At 38.0% G+C, this 22,059-nt stretch overlaps 1 protein-coding gene across 11 annotated transcripts in view; it reads right to left on the reverse strand.

Moving 5' to 3' along the window:
• BBX (BBX high mobility group box domain containing) overlaps positions 1-22,059 on the reverse strand; it is a 339,966-nt gene that overhangs the window by 35,745 nt on the left and 282,162 nt on the right. For all 11 annotated transcript variants that reach the window (XM_060198418.1, XM_060198419.1, XM_060198424.1 and 8 more), the window contains 3 exons: positions 15,032-16,040; positions 9,989-10,127; positions 6,834-6,982 (listed from right to left, as the gene is read on the reverse strand). In XM_060198418.1, coding sequence (XP_060054401.1) covers positions 6,834-6,982; positions 9,989-10,127; positions 15,032-16,040 — 1,297 coding nt within the window. The remainder of the gene's footprint in view (positions 1-6,833; positions 6,983-9,988; positions 10,128-15,031; positions 16,041-22,059) is intronic.

Below are 22,059 nucleotides of genomic sequence, written 5' to 3' on the forward strand. Positions count from 1 at the left end.
AATTAGCTTGGCAACCTAGCAGGAAGGCCCAAAGAAGGCAGATTTCCTAAACCTAATTCTGGTTGGGTTCAACAAATGACACTTACACACTGGAAGAAAGTCTTAGGTCATCAAATAAAGTGAGGACTACAAAAGTTGGATAAGGGCAAGAGACTGGCTGACTTAATGACACGGCCCTTTTGGTCAGTATCACACCACCTCATCATCTGGGGCACTAGTCAGGGAATCCTTGAATTCCCAAACAAATATGATGGGCCTAGACCTCCAAAGGATCCCTCTTTTCACCATCACTGGTCACTTCCATCAGGAATGTCATCAAAAGCCCTCTTGTGGGCCTTTCCAGGACCTTGCCCTCACCATGGAGCAGAGGTGGTAGAGACTGATCCAGTCACTAAAAGGAGGGTGGGGTATGTTGCCCTGCCACTTGAGGAAGACTGATCCTGAAATGAGTGCAGCCTGCAATGTTCCCAGCTGTGATGATGAAATGCAAGTTCAGACTAATAGGGACCTAGAGGTTACACAGGCTCTTGTGCTGAATATAAAAAAATATGGCCCTGGAAGTTGGGCGGTAGTGCAGTGGGTTAAGCGCAGGTGGCGCAAAGCACAAGGACCGGTGTAAGGACCAGCGTAAGAATCCCGGTTCCAGCCCCCACCTGCAGAGGAGTCGCTTCACAGGTGGTGAAGCAGGTATGCAGATGTCTCTCTTTCTCTTCCTCTCTCTGTCTTCCCCTCCTCTCTCCATTTCTCTCTGTCCTATTTAACAATGATGACATCAACAACAACAACAATAATAACTACAACAACACAATAAGGGCAACAAAAGGAAATAAATAAATAAATAAGTAAATAAATACCTTAAAAAATATAGGGGCCATGGGTCAGGTGGATGGAGGTAAATAGTTAATTTTATTCACAGAATTATTTCAAGAATGGGAACTACTCTTTGCCCTAATTCAACTTTCTAGCCCTTTTCTCCACTCTAACATCACTTTCTCAAACTATATTTATAACCAACTTCATGTTAGTTCCCAAATTCAAACAAAAACTACCTTAGTTGTGGGCCCCTAGAAACATAGGACTTTCTAGCTTCCTCCCACTGTAAGATTCCCTAATCTCATCTGTTCTAGTCCTATTTTTTGATTCCTGTTCATTAACCATTTTGTCTTGCTCTATACCTGCCACCTTCAAGACACCAAGTTGCAAATGCTATCCAGTTTCGATCCTGACTTCTCTGGGCACACAACCTCATCAATGTGTCTTGGAATCTCACCCCTCCAGAGCTCTAGCCCACAAGGGAAAGGCAGAAAGAGACCAGGATTATGGACTGACCTGCCAGTGCCCACGTCCAGTGGAGAAGCAATAACAGAAGCTAGAACTCCTACCTTCTGCACTCCCAGAATAATTTTGACCCATACTCCCAGTGGGGGAGAAATGAAAGGAGGAAGAGGATAAGAGAGCTCTGAACTCCAGCTCCACTGGGACCAAGAGAAAGAGGAGGAAAAAGGGAGGGACATTTAGATATAGTATTAGGGTTATGTGGTTTGGAGGGGAAGAGAGGACTGGACCTGGAAGAAAAAGGAGGCAAGTATGTACAAATGTAGACAGACAGTTGTAGAGATGACAGTTAACCCAGGTCTGCAATCTTGGGAAAACTGCTGTGGCTTACAGTGGAGGGATTGGGGATTCAGAACTCTGGAGGTGGGAATAGTGTGGAATTATACTGCTGCTGACATGTAATTTTGTAAATCAGTATTAAATCACTGATAAAATAAAGACAAATAAAGATTTTCAAATAGAGTTCTGCCCAACCTGGAAGCTATGACTGCCAATAAGTAAGACTGGAGTTCATCATCAGTTCTCAGTTCATTAGAAATCGATAACCTCAGGTTGGCCTAATCTCAACTGGGATTTTGATATTAACCTTTAATTATATAAAAATCAGGAATAGACTGTTTGATTATAGGCTAAAGAACAAAGGGAGAATACACAAGAAAGGAAAGGAAAGTCTAGGGACAAGCTGGGGCATAATTTCAACACTAAATTGTACTCAATAAATTTCTTTCTCCATTTTCCACCCTACTTATTTTGAAAATTACTATTTTTCAAAGTACCCTGACTTCTGATACTTTTGAGGAAAAAAAAACAACGCTTCATACATCAACAGTATACTTAATGTGACAAAACAAGTTTCTTTACAAGTAACAATTAAAGTTAGACTTAAATTGTAAAGGTTTCATTTGAACATATATAAGCAACTATGAGAGATAAACCAGAAAACAATGTAGGAACAAACTGTTTCTGCTGAACTGCTAGATTGTAATTTACTGAATAATTTGTTTTTAGTAGCAAAGGGAAATTCTATTCCTAAGTCACTGGGCTCTGACTGAACTCAGTTGGTGGGAGGTGGCATTTAGCTAGTTTCACTGTAGTGGAAGGGAAATTGGAGAGAAGAGACTACTTGGAAGTCCATAGATAAATAAGGATACCACTGGGAAAACAGATGCACAGACCCAAGCAGATACTACAATTCTGAGATTATATAGCTGTTTAAAACACCTATAGTCATTTACTTGAATTTCTAGTAATTACTAGAAACTACTTTTCAGAAAGATTCCACTTACATTTTATCTAAATCAGTATAAGGTAGGAAAAGTATATGATGCAACAAGTACTGGATTTTGTAACAAATATAGAAAATACAATATTGACCAAGATAGTAAACACAAAAATCAAAAGATAGGGGGCTGGGCCAGGTGGTGGTGCAGCACCCAGACAAACGCATATAGTACCATATGCAAGAATCCAGGTTTGACCTGCCCCCCCCCCCCAGGGGACATGCCACACAAGTGGTGAGTCAGGTGTGCAGGTGTCTTTCTCTCTCTCTGTCTGTTTCCTCCACCCTCTCAAGTTTTCTCTGTCTTGTCAAACAAAATAGAAAAAAAAAAAAAAAGGGAAGAAATTAACAGATACACAGCAAACAAAAAAGCCAGCAAGATAGCTAGCTCACTGAGTGCACTTGCCTTGCCATGCATGACTCTAGCTTTAAGGCCAGCCTCCATCTCACTGAAGAAAACTTTGGTGTTGTGGTGTCTTTCTCTCTCTACCTGAAAAAGTCAGTATGGAGTGGTAAAGTTCCAGTGATCCCATGATGATGAAGAAAGAATGAAAGAGAAAGAAATGGAGGGAGGAAGAGAGAGAGGGAGGGAAAGAAGGAGAAGGGGAAAAACATAAAGTTTCAAATTACTGGAAAAAAAAGTGAAGTCCCTATGGACAAAACTCTTTTATGGATGAACTTCTGATCTCATATACAGAGTTTGCTTTGAATTATTCATTATGCAAAGGTGCAAAAGGGCCTAGAGTCTAAGAAAACAATCTCCTCTGTCCTCTAAATATCAGGCAATTAGAACACAGCTGGTATGATAATCTCATTAATAAATTGTAGAATCGTACATTGGCGCTGCTTATGCCAAATTACAATCAGTCACAAATACTATTTCTTTAGTTTGCTAAATAGAGAATATATCATTTAATTTCTGCTTCATTTTAATTACTTTTTTTACTCCATGAGTCAGAATACAGAGCAAAAACTAAAGGGGGTCAAGGGCAATGGGAGATATCCCACCACATGGGAACACTGGCATGGGAGAAGTTTTGAAGTGGCAGTGCAATACTCTGGTCTCCCCTATCTTATCTGTCTGTCTGTCTGTCTGTCTGTCTATCTATCTATCATCTACCTATCTCAAAGAAAGAAAGAAAGAAGGAAGGAAGGAAGGAAGGAAGGAAAGAAAGAAAGAAAGAAAGAAAGAAAGAAAGAAAGAAAGAAAGAAAGAAAGAAAGAAGAAAGAAAGCAAGCTCATTGAGAGTACAGAGCCCCACAGATAACCCTAAGGGCAAAAAAAACAAGAAAATCCAAAAGGTCTGGAAGACTTTCCACCTACATAACTACTGACTTACAATATAAATGCCAAAGACCTTGTGGCCACAGAGATCTAATGGTGAATATGATAATGTATCAAGGATAATTCACAACTCCGAAAAACACTATTTCACACAAAAAGTAATACTATTCATCTCGTTGGTAGAGAAGAAATATTTAAAAGATAACTAAGATCCAAGAGAAGGCCTCATGAAAATACATTCTAACTTCAGTGCTTTATAACTTTTCAAAAGTAATCTATTGTCACAATTCCTTGATAGTTAATTTGGTCAACATGAGAGATCTAAATATTTAGAATTACAAGAACTGAAGAGAACACGTCCTGCACATCAATCAAGTTCCCTTTTATTGGCTTGTCAGATATTTATCAGCAACTCTAAATCAAAGAATTAATACAAGCTCCAGGTTCCTAGAATCTTTACACTCACAAACTACTTAGCCTAGTTCTAAATATCTCTAGAGGACAGAGACTATTACTTCATTTGATAATCCATTATGGTGCTCAACTATCTACCTGTCAACAAAGCCACTTAATTTCTTTCCTACCTATCTTGGAAGATCTCCATACAACACTATTTCATTCAAACTTGGTGATACAATATTTATTTTTGAGTTATTTACTAGACTTGTTTTTATTAACCACAGAAGGGAACTGAGCGAATTCTAAAATTAAATTTAAACTCTTTGCTTTCTTCAAAAAGGAGGGCATTTTCTTTAGTCTTTCAAGTTTATCCTGAGACACATCTCAAAGTCATCTTCCTCAGATATGTCACTTCCAGTGAGGAAGGAAGTTTTTAGATCTCCAGGGAGAAAGGATTAGATTTCTTCAGAGAAGAAGGCCTGATTTTCCCTAGACATGTATTGTATTCTCTCAAAATCCGTGGAAAATATGGTTATTAATATTTACCTCTGATCATTATCCACGCTTACTGGAATTTAGTAAGATTTACATAAAGATCTATATCCCATCTTATCTGTCTACGTACCTATGCAAAAAAACACAAAAGGCAGAAGCTAATCTGACTTGATATATAGCACACAGCAGGCACAAAGTAATTATGAGAACTCTCCCAGCAATTCTTAGAACCTGATCCTGGAAGTAACAAAAATCAGCAGCACCAGTTCACCTCCCCTTTCTTTTTTTTATATTTATTTATTTATTTTCCCTTTTTGTTGCCCTTGTTTTTCATTGTTGTTGTTGTTATTGATGTCGTCATTGTTGGATAGGATAGAGAGAAATGGAGAGAGGAGGGGAAGACAGACTGTTTCACAAGGAGAGCTAACCAAAGAAAAATGCCTTCCCCACCTGCATGAAAAATTAGAGGTATGTTTCTCCCATTAGTCTTTAGACCTAAAGTAAAATTGGAAGGCAAGTTTCTCAAGGGGAACAATACTGTTATTTTGGGCAGAAAAATCCTTGATGTGTTATTATCCTGAGTATGTTAGTAAGAACAGAACCTCAGCCCCTGCTCCATAGATATAACAGTGCTCCCACTAAGAATGCTGAAAAAGCCCCCACACTCTTGAAACTCCACTTTGAAAAAAAGTGTTGACCCTAAAGAATGCTAAAATCCATCCAAGCCATGCTGATAATTTTTTTTTTTATTGGATAGAGACAGAGAGAAATCAAGAGGGATGGTGGAGGGAGGGAGGCAAATAGAGAGGGAAAGAGAGGGAGAAAGAGGAAGAGAGAGAAAGAGACCTGCAACACTGCTTCGTCACTTGTGAAGCTTCCCCCATGCAGGTTGGAGGCTAGGGGCTTGAACCTGGATCCTTCTACATTATAACATGTGTGTTCAGCCAGGTGCACCACCACCTGTAGGAGGAAAGCTTTACAAGTGGTGAAGCAATGTTGCAGGTGTCTTTTCTCTCTTTCCCTATCACCCCCTTCCCTCTTGATTTCTATCTCCATCCAATAAATAAATAAAGATAATTTAAACAAATTTTTAAAATGATATTGTATCCTTCAAAACTAAAAGAATGAAACAGGAAGTGATTATGTTTAGTGAAGTAAGTAATATGCGAAATACAACTACTGGATGCTTCTGCCTATATGTGGGATATATGGAATTGAAACACATGAACTTACAAGAAAAAAAATAACCACACTATTCCTAAGACAATGTGTATGTGATAACATGGTGGCTATGGGCAAAGTCATAAAAAGTTGGTGGTATGTGTGGTGTGGAATTATATCCCTATAATTTTCTAAACTAGCATTAAATCATTAATAAGAAAGATGTAACTTTTTTTGTAAACTAAAAAAATGTATATATTTGATAATATATTATGGGAAGTTTTATTTTCATTTGGTTTACTCTACCAGTAAATAATGAGGTCTGCTTATTGAGTGAATAGAAACATTTTTTTAGTTCTGGAATCTAATCTGTTAAAGATACAAGGTACAGAAGAATCAGACTTTTTTTTGTTGTTGTTCAAGAAAAGCTTAACATTACAAATTGAGACTTTGGAGAGTAGAAAGCCAGAGACCATATGAACATGTTATAAAAAGAAAAGTTTTACTTGGGCTGGGGAGCAGCAACAGCACACAGGACTTGCATGTGAAAGGTTCCAGGTTCAATTCCTGGGAGGCAACACCAATAGCCAGAGCTGGGTAATATTCTTGTCAAAACAAACAAACAAACAAACAAACAACAACAAAAACCAAGTTACACCTTTAAGGGCAACTGTACAGAACAGGCTGAGAAGTCAAAGCTATCGATAGAGACTGGGGAGAAATAGAGTATGGAACAGAGAAAGAAGTGAGACAGAAACTAAAATGAAGTAAACTGAAATTCCACCCCTCAAATGCTTCAATTCTAAATCATTTAAATAAGAGAGAGTGGTTCATCTGAGATTCTGGCCACACTGCAGAAAGGTAGAGAATGCAGCTAACCTTTGCTGGTTTTAGTCGGTTCAGAGGACATAGTCCCAGTCTTCTTCTTTTTTCTTGGGACAGGTGCACATTTCCGGTCAAATGTAACAGGGCTATATTGAGGGAGGCTGTTGAATTTTTTCTCAAATTCTTCATCCAGCTTTGCTGAGCTAATGAAAGAAAACAGAGGGGGCAAAAGTGATCAGTAATGATGTAAATATTTGAACAGAAAACGATACAAGATATAGTTTAAGTTACTCCTTCTCAAAACAGTTTTCTGAGAGTTAATTAGGTCATTATTAATAAATTCTGCACTAGTGCAGAAATGGTTTTCAGAGTGCTTGAGAAGATTGGATAATTTTCTCAAGAAACTCACATAACAGGTTATGTCAATACCTTAGAAATCTGGAATCATTTAAATGTTATTATGACTACTGAATGATTTACATTAAAATATTTTTGAAGTAGAAATTTTTCCATTTCCACTGGCCTAAAAATTTTTCATAGCATGTGAAATACAGTCTATCCAGTTTCTCATTCTAAATATGTATATGTGTGTATGTATGTATGTGTATATGTATAGATGCTTAATGGTAAGATGGCATATTAATAATTTTGCAAGATTTGCTTTTTAAGAGAAATCTATATATTAGCACTTAATTAAAGCATATACATCAAAGAAAATGAAGACAGAAAATCAGGTATTAGAAAAAATTCCGGATATTTCACCAGGAGAAAAAATCATTCAATGAGAAAACTAAAGCTATCTTTAATGAACACACTGTGCCAGAGAGGCAATACTGCTTTAACACAAACTGCACATGACTTCAAAAATGCCACCAGCAAATCCTTGGTAAATCTTTGGGCTGGTTTTGACTGCTTCTAAGGCCTCCACACAGCAATGGCAGCATGCCTGCTGGATTCTAGGTTGACTGCTGGCTTTTACTTAGTGAGACTCATTAACTAAGATTCAACCCAAACAGATGGGAGAAGCTTCAAGAGACTCTGTACTTAGTAGATGGAAAAACAGAAGGCCAACTAGGAAGAGAGCAGGTTTGAGCACTGACTTATAAGTGAACATGTCAGACTAACTGAAGGGGTGACTTGAAATGTGACCACCTAAAAGTGGGTTGGGTTTTACAGAAATGTATTGAGTTGGAGAACAGAGATAAGACAGTCAAGTGACCTTTGACCTTTCTTTAAACTGGTTTAAAGAAAAAAAAAAAAGCCACAGTATATTCTGTCAAAGGCAGGGGTTATGATCCTCCCTTAATATAGTAATTGCATCTCATTCAGTTAAAAAGTGCTCATGCTAATAGAAACCACATTATAAGTGAGATACTATCTAAAGGCAATCTACAATTTGTGAATCTCTTGTATGTTCTGAATAGCTAAAAGAAAAATATGAAAATGCAAGGTGTAACCTGAGACATTCCTTGCTAATTTAACTAGAATCACCTACATTTTCCTAAAGTCTAAAAAATTAAAACTGCCAATACTGAGTGAATTTCTCCTGACTACAGTTAACTGAACAGGTAGCACATTTTTTGTGATAAACATATTTAAAATTCTCATTTAGAAACCTCAGAAAAGACTGGTGGGGAATAGGTACTTCACTGCACTCTGTTGGCATGTCCTGAATAAGACAAACCCAGCTAGCCTGGCTCTGACAGGCTAATACTGAAAGGGTGAAAAAAGGAGGAATCTTAGGAGGCTTGCTGTTGATTTAAGACTGTAGAAAACTATATGTGTGGTTTCTTTAGAAATTATTAAAATTTAGAAATTATTGAAAACAACCCACACACCAATCTCTTTTCAGGGACAGATTTTCAAAAGATTGTTTCACTCTTCCTATTCCTCAGAGGCTGATGAAAACTACTCTCAGTTTCAGCAGTTTTTAACTAATGAATGAGAGAACTTTCTGTTGTCTTCTTTGTTTTTAGTACTTTCATACCTTCTCAGTGAGACCTCCTCATTTCTGTGTGTAGACCCACAAAGCACTAGAGTTCAAGAAGATACACTGTACTGGTATACTACTATGATTCCACATGGTCTTTTTCTTTCTCTCTTTTTTTTTTTAAAGGAAACTCTCCATTTGAAAGTATCACTTGACAATCACAAGTGTCAGAAACTTCATGGCATTATTTACAAACAATGAAAGCAAAAATAATCTGAACTATTTTGGACTTACGGAATCATGTCCAATTACAAATATATCATCACAATATAATCTTGAAGGACCATCATCATGCAAAATAATCTCTACCCTTCTACTTTATAATCACTTAGAGCCTTAGAAATAACCAGATTTTAAAGCACTGTAATTTGCTAAGAAAAATTTTATTATTCTATATACAGGAATGCAAATATTTATGAATAAACCAAATATGATACTTTCAATGCATAAAATTTGCATACTTTAAATACATTTTGAAAAAATATGAATAGTGGCTTTCTTAAAAAAAAAAAAAAAAGGACTTTGTGTTGATTGGTATTAACAGTGTTATACAACAGAAAATAATTCTTACAATGATTTTATCCTGGCATATACTATTGCGTGATACTGCATTTCAATACATATTTAATCAGTGATCATTATCTGTATAAGGAGAACCTACAAGCTAATATTATTTTAGAAAAATAGAACATGTTTTAAACAAAATGTTAGAAGCAGAAGCAAGTATATTCACATATTCATGTGTCTTATTATTTTAAAAACATGGGTCTGCCTTTAGAAATAGTAAATAAAGGGTGGTGGTGCACCTAATTAAGTATACACCTTACCACTAGCAAGGATCCAGGTTCAAGCCCCAGCTTCCCACCCACAGAGGCGGGGAAGCTTCATGAGCAGTGAAGCAAATCTTACATAACATATATTGTAAAATCCAGATGGGGGAAAGGTGTCCTTGTGCTATTAGAGGATTTACAATGTCACACACTAAGATGTGGTACACACTACTTCAAATTAAATCTACACATTTTATCCTTTAAATAATGTGAATGATGCCATCAATCTTACAATCATTTTAACAGCAGGAATGATGCGATATACTAAGATTATATTATGTGCTGGGTGGCTAGTGAATGAATATGCAGTTAGTGATTTATGTTTACCTAAAATACACCAACACACATGGGAATTGTGTAGTGTACTGACAAAGACCTTAGATACTTACCCAAGGAGACAGTCTTCCTTTGGCTTCATCTTCTTAAATTTCTTGCTCCCACTGGCCCCACTCTGGTTATATGTCCAGCTTTCTTCATTCCAACACCCTTCATGATCAGAAGAGTTTCCTTTACCTGAGCTTCGTTTCCCTAACGAAATTAAAAGAAAGAATTTTCTTGGTGTATTGGAAAGGCAGGACAATTATCCTAGTTGCTTCCATGATATCTTGAAGTATCATTTGCTTGATTACTATGGAGTAATTAAGGGTGATTCAGGATGGCCCACCACAAGTAACAAGATATGCAAAGACATGACTTATAGTTTCTGAGATCAGCTGATTTGTCATGACCGGTCTCTGAATGACTCTAGAGACAGCTAGTGACCAATATTTTCATAAGAGAATCAAGTCTATGTATGGAATCCCTTTGGGCACTATTAATTCTAATTTACACAAGACTTATTGGAATGACACCCTTAGAGAACTACATACTCCCAGGAATCTCCATTTAGCATGTGTCTGACCTATTCCATACTCTAGCTGAATATGGCTTGGCAAGAAGCAGTTCCTCAGCCACATTCTATATGTTAAGAGAGATGGATTTATATAAAACACTATACAGAATAAAATATCACATTCATTGATTTCTAGATACTTTTATGTTTTAAAGACCCTTTAAATTCAATTGTAGATTTGATCACAAAGCCTCCTGGTTAAGATTCTGCTAAAAAGCCTGCTCATACAGTATGAAATAAGTTTCTTTTTAAAAAAAAATACTCATTTATTCCCTTTTGTTGTCCTTGTTGTTTTATAGTTGTTGTTCTTGATGTCATCTTTGTTGGACAGGACAGAGAGAAATGGAAAGAGGAGGGGAAGACAGAGGGAGATAGAAAGATAGACACCTCCCACACCTATGGACATCTAATCTTTGATAAGGGGGCCCAAAGTATTACATGGAGGAAGGAGGCTCTTTTCAATAAATGGTGCTAGGAAAACTGGGTTGAAAAATGCAGAAGAATGAAGCTGAACCCCCTTATCTAACCAGAAACAAAAATCAACTCCAAATGGATCAAGGACCTGGATGTTAGACCTGAAACTATCAAATATGTAGAGGAAAACATTGGTGGAACACTTTCCCACCTAAACCTCAAGGACATCTTTGATGAAACAAACCCAACTGCAAGGAAGACTAAAGCAGAAACAAACCGGTGGGACTACATCAAATTGAAAAGCTTCTACACAGCCAAAGAAACTATCACACAAACAAAGAGACCCCTCACAGAATGGGAGAAGATCTTCACATGCCATATATCAGACAAGAAACTAATCACCAAAATATATAAGAACTCAGCAGACTTAGCACCAAAAAAGCAAATGACCCCATCCAAAAATGGGCAGAGGATATGAACAAAACATTCATTTCAGAGGAGATCCAAAAGGCTAACAAACATATGAAAAATGGCTCCAGGTCACTGATTGTTAGAGAAATGGAAATTAAGACAACATTGAGATACCACCTCACTCCTGTAAGAATGGCATACATCAAAAAGGACAGCAGCAACAAATGCTGGAGAGGCTGTGGGGACAGAAGAACCCTTCTGCACTGCTGGTGGGAATGTAAATTGATCCAGTCTCTCTGGAGAGCAGTCTGGAGAACGCTCACAAGGCTAGACAGGAACCTTCCATATGACCCAGTAATTCCTCTCCTGGAGATATACCCCCAAGGACTCCCTAACACCTAACCAAAAAGATATGTGCACACCTATGTTCATAGCAGCACAATTAGTAATAGCTGAAACCTGGAAGCAACCCAGGTGCCCAACAACAGATGAGTGGCTGAGAAAGCTGTGGTATATATACACAATGGAATATTATGCAGCTATTAAGAACAATGAACCTACCTTCTCTGACCCATCTTGGATGGAGCTAGAAGAAATTATGTTAAGTGAGCTAAGTCAGAAAGTTAAAGACGAGTATGGGTTGATACCACTCATAAACAGAAGTTGAGAAAGAACAGAAAGGGAAATTCAAAGCGGGAGTTGACTGAATTTGGAGTAGGGCACCAAAGAAAAAACCCTGGGTGGAGGGTGAGGGTGGATGTTCAGCTTCATGGGGGGGGGGGGGGTAAGAGGGGATGGGACACAGTCTTTTGGTGGTGGGAATGGTGTTTATGTACACTCCTGTCAATTTGCAGTCATATAAATCACTATTTAATTAATATGAGAGGGGAAAAATTGATTAAATATCCCAAACTTTTTAAAGCACAGACTGAGTCTTTTTAATACATGTGAGTCTTTGATGTGTTGACTCTCTTAAAGGCTTAGTCCAGAGAGAACAAAAGGAATTGGTGGCATAGCTATGTGCAAACAATGTCAAAGGACACAAAATATGGTGAGGGTGTGTATGATGCAGCAAGTCCTAACAAAGGGATTCTTCGAGGTTAGCCCAGTTGCCAAGCAGTGTGATTATTGCAATAAATATCTATTGTCTTCTTGAGCCCTAGGACAACAGAAATCTCCCATTTCATCTATGGAGTCTATCTTTCTCCCAATCCTGGGGCCTCTGAGGTGGGGGCTCACTTCCCTGCATGCTTCTCTCAAGTCAGGCCAAATGATATTGCATCCGCTGATTCCAACCTAGTCAATGTAACAAGTACCATCTCAGCATGCTTCACCTCAGACTGTGTAACTGTGTACAGAGACATCAGGCATGGATTGCCAACACTTCACCCTCATCACTTGGGTGAGACCTTTCCTTTCATGGTATTCTCTAATTCCATTCCAGGAGGTTCAATTCCTAACAAAAGTCCCAAAACCTAGATATAGGCCAGGTCCCGTAAGATAGAGTATATGTTCACATGTATCTATAAATTTGGGCAAAATATATACCTGAAAGCAAAAATACACACTAGTCTTTAGTGAGTCAGTATCAAGTTCATCATGAAATAGTGTCCACTTAGACTTAGATACCCTCCTCACCTACTTCCTATTAGAGTTCTCTCACTCACTCCAAAGCTAACCTTAGCAAAGCAAGAACTGCAAAAGGTGAATAAGGGCAAGAGACTGGCATACTTTAACGATGACTCTTTAGTCACTATCAAGCCATTCCACCAGCTGGGGCCCTAATTGGGGAGGCCTGAGTTTTCCAAACAGACTTGATGGGCCTAGACCTCAAATAAATCCCTCTCTCCATTGTTTCCGGTCATCTCTATCAGGAACAACAAAATATACCCCTTTGTGGGCCCCCACAGGACCTTGCCCTCAACCTGGATCAACAATGGTAGAGAATGTTCCATCCTCCAAAGGGAGGATGGACAACATACTCTATGCTACACCTGAGGAAGATGGGTCGATACCGGGGCAGCATGGAATGTTCCTACTCATGACCACAGAATGTGAGCTCAGATCTGTAGGGATGCAGAGGTCACACAGGCTCCTAAGCTAATTATGGGCCCCAGATCACATCAAATCGATGGGGTTTACAGTAATATTTATACCCCTTTCCCATATTAGGGAGCTACTCTCTTCCCTGATCCAGCTTTCTGGTCCTTCTCCCAGCCATGACATCATCTCCCCAGACAATAATTAGGAAACAGCTGCATATCAGATTTAAGGCCCAGGCAAAAAACCAAAACAAACAAACAAACAAACAAAAAACCCTAAACAAACAAACAAAGCACTAGTATAGCTACAGGCCCTTTGAAATATAACTAAAATATGCTTACTAAACTATCTACAAAATGGAGGACCCCGCCCCCCCAACGCTTCACCTGCACTATTCCAGGCTTTAGGTCCATGATTGTTCAACAGTTTGTTTGGCTTTAATATTAACTCTCTTTTCAGCCACCAGGTTCCAGATGCTAGCAGGATGCTGACCAAACTTCCCTGGACAGACAACCCCACCAATGTGCCTTGGAGCTCCACTTCCCCAGAACCCTTCCCCACTAGGGAAAGAGAGAGACAGGCTGGGAGTATGGATTGACCTGCCAATGCCCATGTTCAGCGGGGAAGCAACTGCAGAAACCACACCTTCAGCCTTCTGCATCCCACATGATCTTGGGTCTATACTCCCAGAGGGTTAAAGAGTAGGAAAACTATCAGGGGAGGGGTTGGTATATGGAGGTCTGGTGGTGGGAATTGTGTGAAGCTGTACCCCTCTTATTCTATGGTTTTGTCAATGTTTCCTTTTTTATAAATAAAAAAAAATAAAAAAAGAGACACCTGCAGACCTGCTTCAACACCTGTGAAGCAACTCCCTTGCAGGTGGGGAGCCGGGGGCTTGAACTGGGATCCTTACACCGGTCCTTGTGTTTTGTGCCACCTGCGCTTAACCCACCGTGCTACTGTCCGACTCTCAGTACGAAATAAGTTAGTTTCTTTCTTTCTTTCTTTCTTTCTTTCTTTCTTTCTTTCTTTCTTTCTTTCTTTCTTTCTTTCCTTCCTTGTGGCCAGTTTTCCTTTTTTTTTTTTTTAATTGGATAGGACAAAGAGAAGTTGGGAGAGGAAAAGATGAATAGATAGATAGATAGATAGATAAACAGACAGACCTGCAGACCAGCTTCACTGCTTGTGAAATGACGCCCCTACAGCTGAGGAGCCTGGGGATGGAACTGGGATCTGTGCACTTTGTACTATGTGTGTTTAACCCAGTGTGTCACTGCCCACCCCCAAACAGTTTTTTTTTTTTTTTTTAACCAAAGCACTGTTCAGTTTTGGCTTGTGGTCATGTGGGGAAATTGAACCTGAGACTTTGGAGCCTCAGGCATGAGAGTCTCTTTGCATAACCACTATGCTATCTCCCCCATCCAGGTTTCAAATTTCTTTAACGAGATAGAAGAGGAGGACTTGCTACCAAATATACACTCTCCCCAAGGAGTTGCAAAACATGTAAGAAAACTGACAAATGTAAATGGTCTATAAACCATAAAGAACCAGAGAAATATAAAATATTACCTTGGGACTGTATTATTCTTATAGTGTTTTTTTCTTTAAATAGGTCTAACAGAAAGATTATGCTAGATTCTATATTCTTTTTGGATTTTTGGAAGTCACTTACCTCTATCAACATTAGCCCTCAGAGAGGTCAGCATGCCCTCAGACACCAGGGTTTTATAAAGAGCACCTTTGCAAGACCTCTCAGATTTCCGGGAGCCACAAGTCTCTATTTTTCTGTGACAGTCACTGTCTTCAGGCTTGGCCTGTCCAGGTAGGCTGGATGGTAATGCGTCCTCTGTGGGGGTCAATGGCTCTGCTTTTATACCCTCTGGCACCTCACCAGAAATGTTCTTGCTGGTAGAAATACTAATGAAATCTGGAGGTCTTGATTCTTTGGTGGTGTCCGAGGATTTCTCCTTTGACATTTTCTTTTCTCTTGATTTCACTTTTTTCTTTGGTGGCTTGGCATCCAAAATGTTTCCCTTGCCACTTGAGGATGTGCGGACCTTCTTGCGAGGGGTATCTCCAAGTTTCTCAATGCCCCAGTCTCCTTTTGCAACGGCTTCAATGGTGTATATTACACTCTCAATGTCAGACTCTGAAGACTGCCTCTTTTTGCAAGTCTTCTTGGGTATGGATTTATCATTTCCATGTCGATCCATTTTACTTTTCTTCTTTTTCTTTTTTAGCTTCTCTGGTTTGTTTAATGCTGTGGGATCCTCAATGATCATAATCCCATGAGGATGGCACATATGATCTTTTCTACTGGGAACATCGCTTATTATTATCTTGCTACTGGCAGAGTAAGAAAAATCAGGGAAATGACTACATTTTTGATCTTCCTCTAACTCTTCCTTTTTAATTTCTTTGGGATCTTCCATTTTGATAGCCATTATATCATCCATTTGCATCTCCTCAGCACTTCGTAATGCCTTAGACTCTCTTAGATTTTCTTTAGTTGATTTTTCAAATTCTGCTTCCTTTTGTAATCTGGTTTCATCAGTTTTCTCCATTTTCATTTCTCTTTCTTCTTTTCCTTTCTCTAATTCTGTAATTCTTCTGCCATCTGATTCTTTTGCATTTTTTAGCTTTGGTTCTTCAATTTTTACTCCTTCTGATGCCAGGCACATCTAAACAGTAAAAATAAAAATGAAAATAAAGAAAAGCAAACCAAGATATTGTTCTATTATTGGAATTACTTTTAAATTATAACCCTCTTTAAAGCAACCTAGATAAACTTCAGAGTGTGTGTACTTCTGCCATACAAACTTATATAATTCAAACTAGTAAGAAATATTTACATGGGGAGTTGGGTGGTAGTGCAGCGGGTTAAGCACACGTGGCACGAGGCGCAAACACCAGTATTAAGGATCCCAGTTCGAGCCCCCGGCTCCCCACCTTCAGGGAAGTCGCTTCACAGGTGGTGAAGTGGGTCTGCAGGTGTCTATCTTTCTCTCCCCCTCTCCTCTCCATTTCTCTCTGTCCTACCCAACAACAGTGACATCAAATACAACAAAAATAACTTCAACAATAAAAAAACAAGAAGGGCAACAAAAGGGAATGAATAAATTAAGTAAATATATTTTTAAAAAGGGTAGGGAGAGCAAGATGTCAAGTAGGGAGATACATATATATGGGGGGGGACTATAAATAAAAACAGTGAAATATTAAACAACATTCTAGGTCATGATGGGAAATTCAAAGAGAAGGAGGCAGGAAATTTCTCTCTGTCCTATCCAACAACAGCAACAACAACAATAATAATAACCACAACAATGATAAAACAACAAGGGCCACAAAAGGGGAAAAAATGGTCTCCAGAAGCAGTGGATTCGTGGTGCAGGCACCGAGGCGTGGCAATAACCCTGGAGGCAAAGAGTATATATATATATATATATGGTATAAAAATTTCAGTAAACACTGAATGCGAAAAGTATCAGAATTGTCATTTTGCAGCTTAATCTAAGTTTTTCTTTTCTTTTCTCTCCTTCTCTTTTCTTTCCTCTCTCTTTTTTTGAAACCTGGAGCTTCTTGAAAAACTGTGATTTGAAAACAAGATTTGGTAGAGGAGAATGGAGTTCATGTCAAAAAACCTGGTTTTGACTTAACTTTTGCTACTTGTTAACTTTGTACCTAGAGTAAGTTATTTCCATTTCAATCCCGTCATCTTTGTGAAACAATAATAATAATAAAAATTATCAGACCAGCTGTCAAAGAGGAGTTTGTGAAATAAAAGTGAGACGATGACTTATGGCAGTACTTAGAAATTCATTTTAAAACTGTTTCAATGTTTGCTTTTTCTATTTTTACTGTGGAAATGAGAACTTTCTATCTACCCCCTTGAAATTAGAAATTATAAGATGGAGGCTGGGGAGATAGCATAATGGTTATGCTCTGGTGAGAAAAAAAAAGAAAAAAAGAAATTATAAGATGACACACTAAATAACTATAGAAGTTTTTGGCTAATAAATAAAACACTATCAGTCCACAGACACAGAGAGATAACTTAAAAATCACATAAGCTCTGAAAATTGAGTGAAGATGCTTTTATCCCCTAATTTATTTGTTGCCAATTCGATCTGATCTAAACTTATTTAACTGAAAATTCTGACCATAACTGTGAAATTGTTTATCGTCTTAATTTATCTCACTTGATGTGACTATTCACATGCTTTTGCGTTAACAATCTTCATACATCTGAATAAGCATTCAAGGCCCAATTGTATAGTGTTAGATACATCTCTTGTACTATTTTTTAAACTTTGTTTATTTATATTTTTTATTCCCTTTTGTTGCCTTGTTGTTTTATTGTTGTAGTTATTATTGTTGTTACTGATGTCATTGTTGGATAGGACAGAGAGAAATGGAGAGAGGACGGGAAGACAGAGGGGGAGAGAAAGAGAGACACCTGCAGAGCTGCTTCATCGCTTGGCTTATGAAGGTGGGGAGCCGGGGGCTTGAACTGGGATCCTTATTCCAGTCCTTGCGCTTTGCGCCACATGCGCTTAACCCGCTGTCTACCACCCGACTCCCCCTTTTTTTATATTTGAAAGAAATTTGAATGCTAGGACATATTTGACAGCAATTTGGTTAAGTTTTTTAACTCCCAATACTTCACATATAGGATATTAAGTGAGAAATTTGGCGAATTCCTCTCCAACTCCTGGGTTCCTCAGGCCATCAATCTAACATTAATTTCTAGGAGGGGAAATTACAGTTTACCGCAGTTAATTTTCAGTACCTGCATTTTCATTCAAAAACTTCTAGCACACTTTCCATGTACCAAGCTTCAAAGAAGACAGTAAAGACACAAAGATCAGTAAGGTTTCTGTCTCTGCTGTTGAGGAATTCCTCAGGAGGCAGATGATGCTGATTAGGCCAAGAACATTCTATCTACTTTGCACTAGCAAGTTAAAAGGGGGGAAATGAGTACTGAGATTTGCTGAGTACAAAATTAAGCATGTGAGTAAAAAATGGATTCATTTTTTTTAAAAAAATTATTTTACCTAATGGCAAGTTGTCAGAGATCATTAACAGCTGTGAAATTCATTTTTAAATGGATAGTACACTGAATGAAATATCAGATGCTTTTATTCCACCTTTTTCCTTACTTTCAATGCATTCCAAGTCTTTCTGTGAGAATGATGTTATGATTAGTAAGTCTAAGAAGAAATTGGAGAAGGGGTGTGGGAAGGCAGACAGTGAAAGTTAAAAAAAAAAAAAAAGAACATGACGAAAGCTTCCAGACTTTCATTTTCAGAGGAAAGATCTGAAGTATTAAGATTCAAAACAGTTATCTTTTATCAGGAAATTATATAAATTAATTTTTAGACCTCAGTAAGTAGTTATGAATACTGATAACTTCTATCTATCAAACCCAATCAGAAATAAGAACAAAGAAAAATGTTATTTTATGCTAGGTTCTGAAACACTGATGCAGTCTGTCTCCTCTACAATTTTACTCTCATGGAAGAATTTGCTGCTTTTTAGAAAATATTTTTTGAGATAATTTTTATTTTCCTTTCTCCATTATCCTAGCCTTCATGAGTGATAACCTCATGTGAGACAAGAAGCTATATCTGGAAAGAAAGCTAGAAAGGCATCCTCAAGGTAAATTCTACGGTTTTTCAACCACTACCACTCTTGTGGCCTTTAATAAGTCTTTTCAGGGCCCTTTTCTATGCAAACACTGGTTTTTATAGTGGTATGCCAACAGTTTACATTTGCACAGCTTCATCACAGCAAACCTAATAATACTTTGCAAACTCTATTCGCTGCTTCAATATATTTTAAAATGATTTTCCTCATCACCCCTGATAGCATTCTACAGCGAGGAATGAAACGGAACAAATCAGACATTCACTCTGGGGACATGCTCTGAGAAATAGCACAATATTTCTTGTGAAGGTAATTACACAGAGCACGAGTCATGCTTTACTTCCCTGTTTGAAGCTCTTAAAAAGTTTTTTCTCACAAATAGAATGTTAATCCCAAATTATTTTTAAAAACAATTACATTGCTGGAAGTAAAGCTGTAAAAGTAAGACAAATAACTACAAATAAAACCTACAAATCACACATCTTACTAACCTCAAAGCAAAATAAACACAAAACAGACTCTCACAGAGTTGGGTGCCACTTTGGAGTTATGCAATTTAACTTTCTCCCCAATGTAGGAAGTCATACTAATAATTTACTTCTACAAGTTAGTTATCTAACTTTAGCACAAAGACAGCATTTTACTCTATTAGAAGCATTTTTGACACTTTTAAGTATTGTGCAAAACTCTATCACCCTACAAATCCCATTATTCCTAAAAGCACATGAATTAATCCACTCTTGCTCTCATGTGATAAGTTCAAATCCTGTAAGACAGACTTCATGTTCCCATTATGTATATAATGTTCCAGTTCCCTTAATTGCTCAGGATGTGTAAAGGTTTCCTTACCTTTCAAAAGTTGGGTCTCTTTCACTAGATGCAATAGATGTCCTGAAGTGAGAATAGGGTTTATATAAAGAAGAAATCGGGTCCCTGATCAGGCACCATAAATTGCTTACTTAAAGACATACAGGTAAATATGCTGTTTAGACCTGAATCCATATGACAATAAAAAGGCTAACAGCTGGGCGCCTGGCAGCAGCACAGCAAGCTAAAAGCACATGGCATAAAGTGCAAGAACTGATGTAAGGATCCTGGTTCGAACCCCCAGTTCCCCACCTGCAAGTGGGTCACTTCACAAGTGGTTAAGCAGGTCTGCAGATGTCTATTTTTCTTTCCTCTCTGTCCTACCCAACAACAATAACAACAAGGGCAATAAAATGGAAAAAATGGCCTCCAGGAGCAGTAGATTCATAGTGCAGGCATCTAGCACTATGGTCAATAACCCTGGAGGGAAAAAAAGAAAAGAGAAAAAAAAGGCTAACAGCATATTTACCCCTATATTATATAATAAAGTAAAAATGGATAATATGTACAAATAGAGCTTGTGAATGACATATAGCTCTGAGAGTTGAGGAATACTGATGCTTCAATTTAAAAATATTGTTCATAAATTCCTAGTATATCCTTCCTGTATTACTTTAAAGGAAAAGTTGAACTATTTATTAGTTGTTAAGAACACTATTTTAATTAGGCTAAAGATGAGCTCCCTCCAATATATTGTGGAGGAAAAAGCCCTATTTTTTCTGACTTATACTGATTGACCTTGTGGACAATGAATTTATGGATTTTTTTTATCCACATAATATGCTGGAAAGCTTGTCTCTCTCATTTTGTATATTTATAATTTATCTTTTGTACCTATTTTTCTTCTGAAGTTTATACTTTCATAATTTGAACAGTTACCTTATAACTTTGTGCTATAGGCATGTTTAACAGAAGATAAATTATAAATATACAAAATGAGAGAGACAAACTGTCTTTGAATGTTGAGTATGATATGTCCAGGGGTAGAGTTTTATGTAAAACTCATCAGGTTGATTGGAATATTAATTGTAGACACAATCTAAGAATCCTTTTTAATCTATTTATTTATTTATTTATTCCCTCTTGTTGCCCTTGTTGTTTTATTGTCGTAGTTGTTGTTGTCGTTGTTGGACAGGAAAGAGAGAAATGGAGAGAGGAGGGGAAGACAAAGAGGGGGAGAGAAAGATGGACACCTACAGACCTGCTTCACCACCTGTGAAGCGACTCCCCTGAAGGTGGGGTGCCCGGGGCTTGAACCAGGATCCTTGCGCCGGTCCTTGTGCTTTGCGCCACGTGAGCTTAACCCACTGTGCTACCGCCCGACTCCCCCTTTTTAATCTTTTAAAATCACCTATGACTATTTATTTTGATCTCAAGATCATTATGCCAAAAGTCTTGCAGAAACCTGGAACAGTATGGCAGCCTCCTCCTAGTCTATTTTATAATCATAGCAAACAGAAAATGAGAATGGTTGTTGCACCAATCAGAGACTGACTAGGCAAAGGTTAGTTTTTCAGCTGAAAGCGTAACTTGTTGATGACTCTGTGATTCATAATGCCTGATCATTTATGGATATGTGACCCATACTTCTAATTATTAGGAACTGGCATGTCAAATTCTTTCCTTTCTCTGTTGTGCCTGTCTCTAGGTTAACATCAAGGCAAACAAAGATTGGGTCAATAGGGCCTAAAGGCTAAAAGAAGTGTTATTTGATACCCGTGAACTATGCCAGGGAAGAGATGGTGGCTTTGTTTTATACCCACCCTCCTCAACCAGTTCCAGTACATACTGGCTTCCTCCCTCTCTATTCCTGCAGCCCTCTAGTCTCCTACTGCTGAACCCAGCTAGAAATTAGGGAACAGAGGAAGTCAACTAGGCATTTGCATCCACCTGAAACATATATCAGCATGGGGACAGACAGACTCTGGGACAACACAGTGCTAATGGTATTTTTCAAGGAGACTTTATTTTTTCTCTCCAAGTTCAGATATTATATTACAAAGTAGTAATTTCTGAGCATTTCTAGGAGTTCATAGTTTTTGCATTTGTAGGCTAGATAGAAAGTGAATTGTCATGACACTGCATGGGAGGTGCTATTGCAGTAATGTAACGTTATCTGATACTCAGGTGTCCTTCCTACTTTCTCTACTTGACACATAATGATGATGAAGATGCCAGGAATGA

The sequence above is a fragment of the Erinaceus europaeus genome, chromosome 9, assembly GCF_950295315.1.
Source record: "Erinaceus europaeus chromosome 9, mEriEur2.1, whole genome shotgun sequence".
Lineage (NCBI taxonomy): Eukaryota > Metazoa > Chordata > Mammalia > Eulipotyphla > Erinaceidae > Erinaceus > Erinaceus europaeus.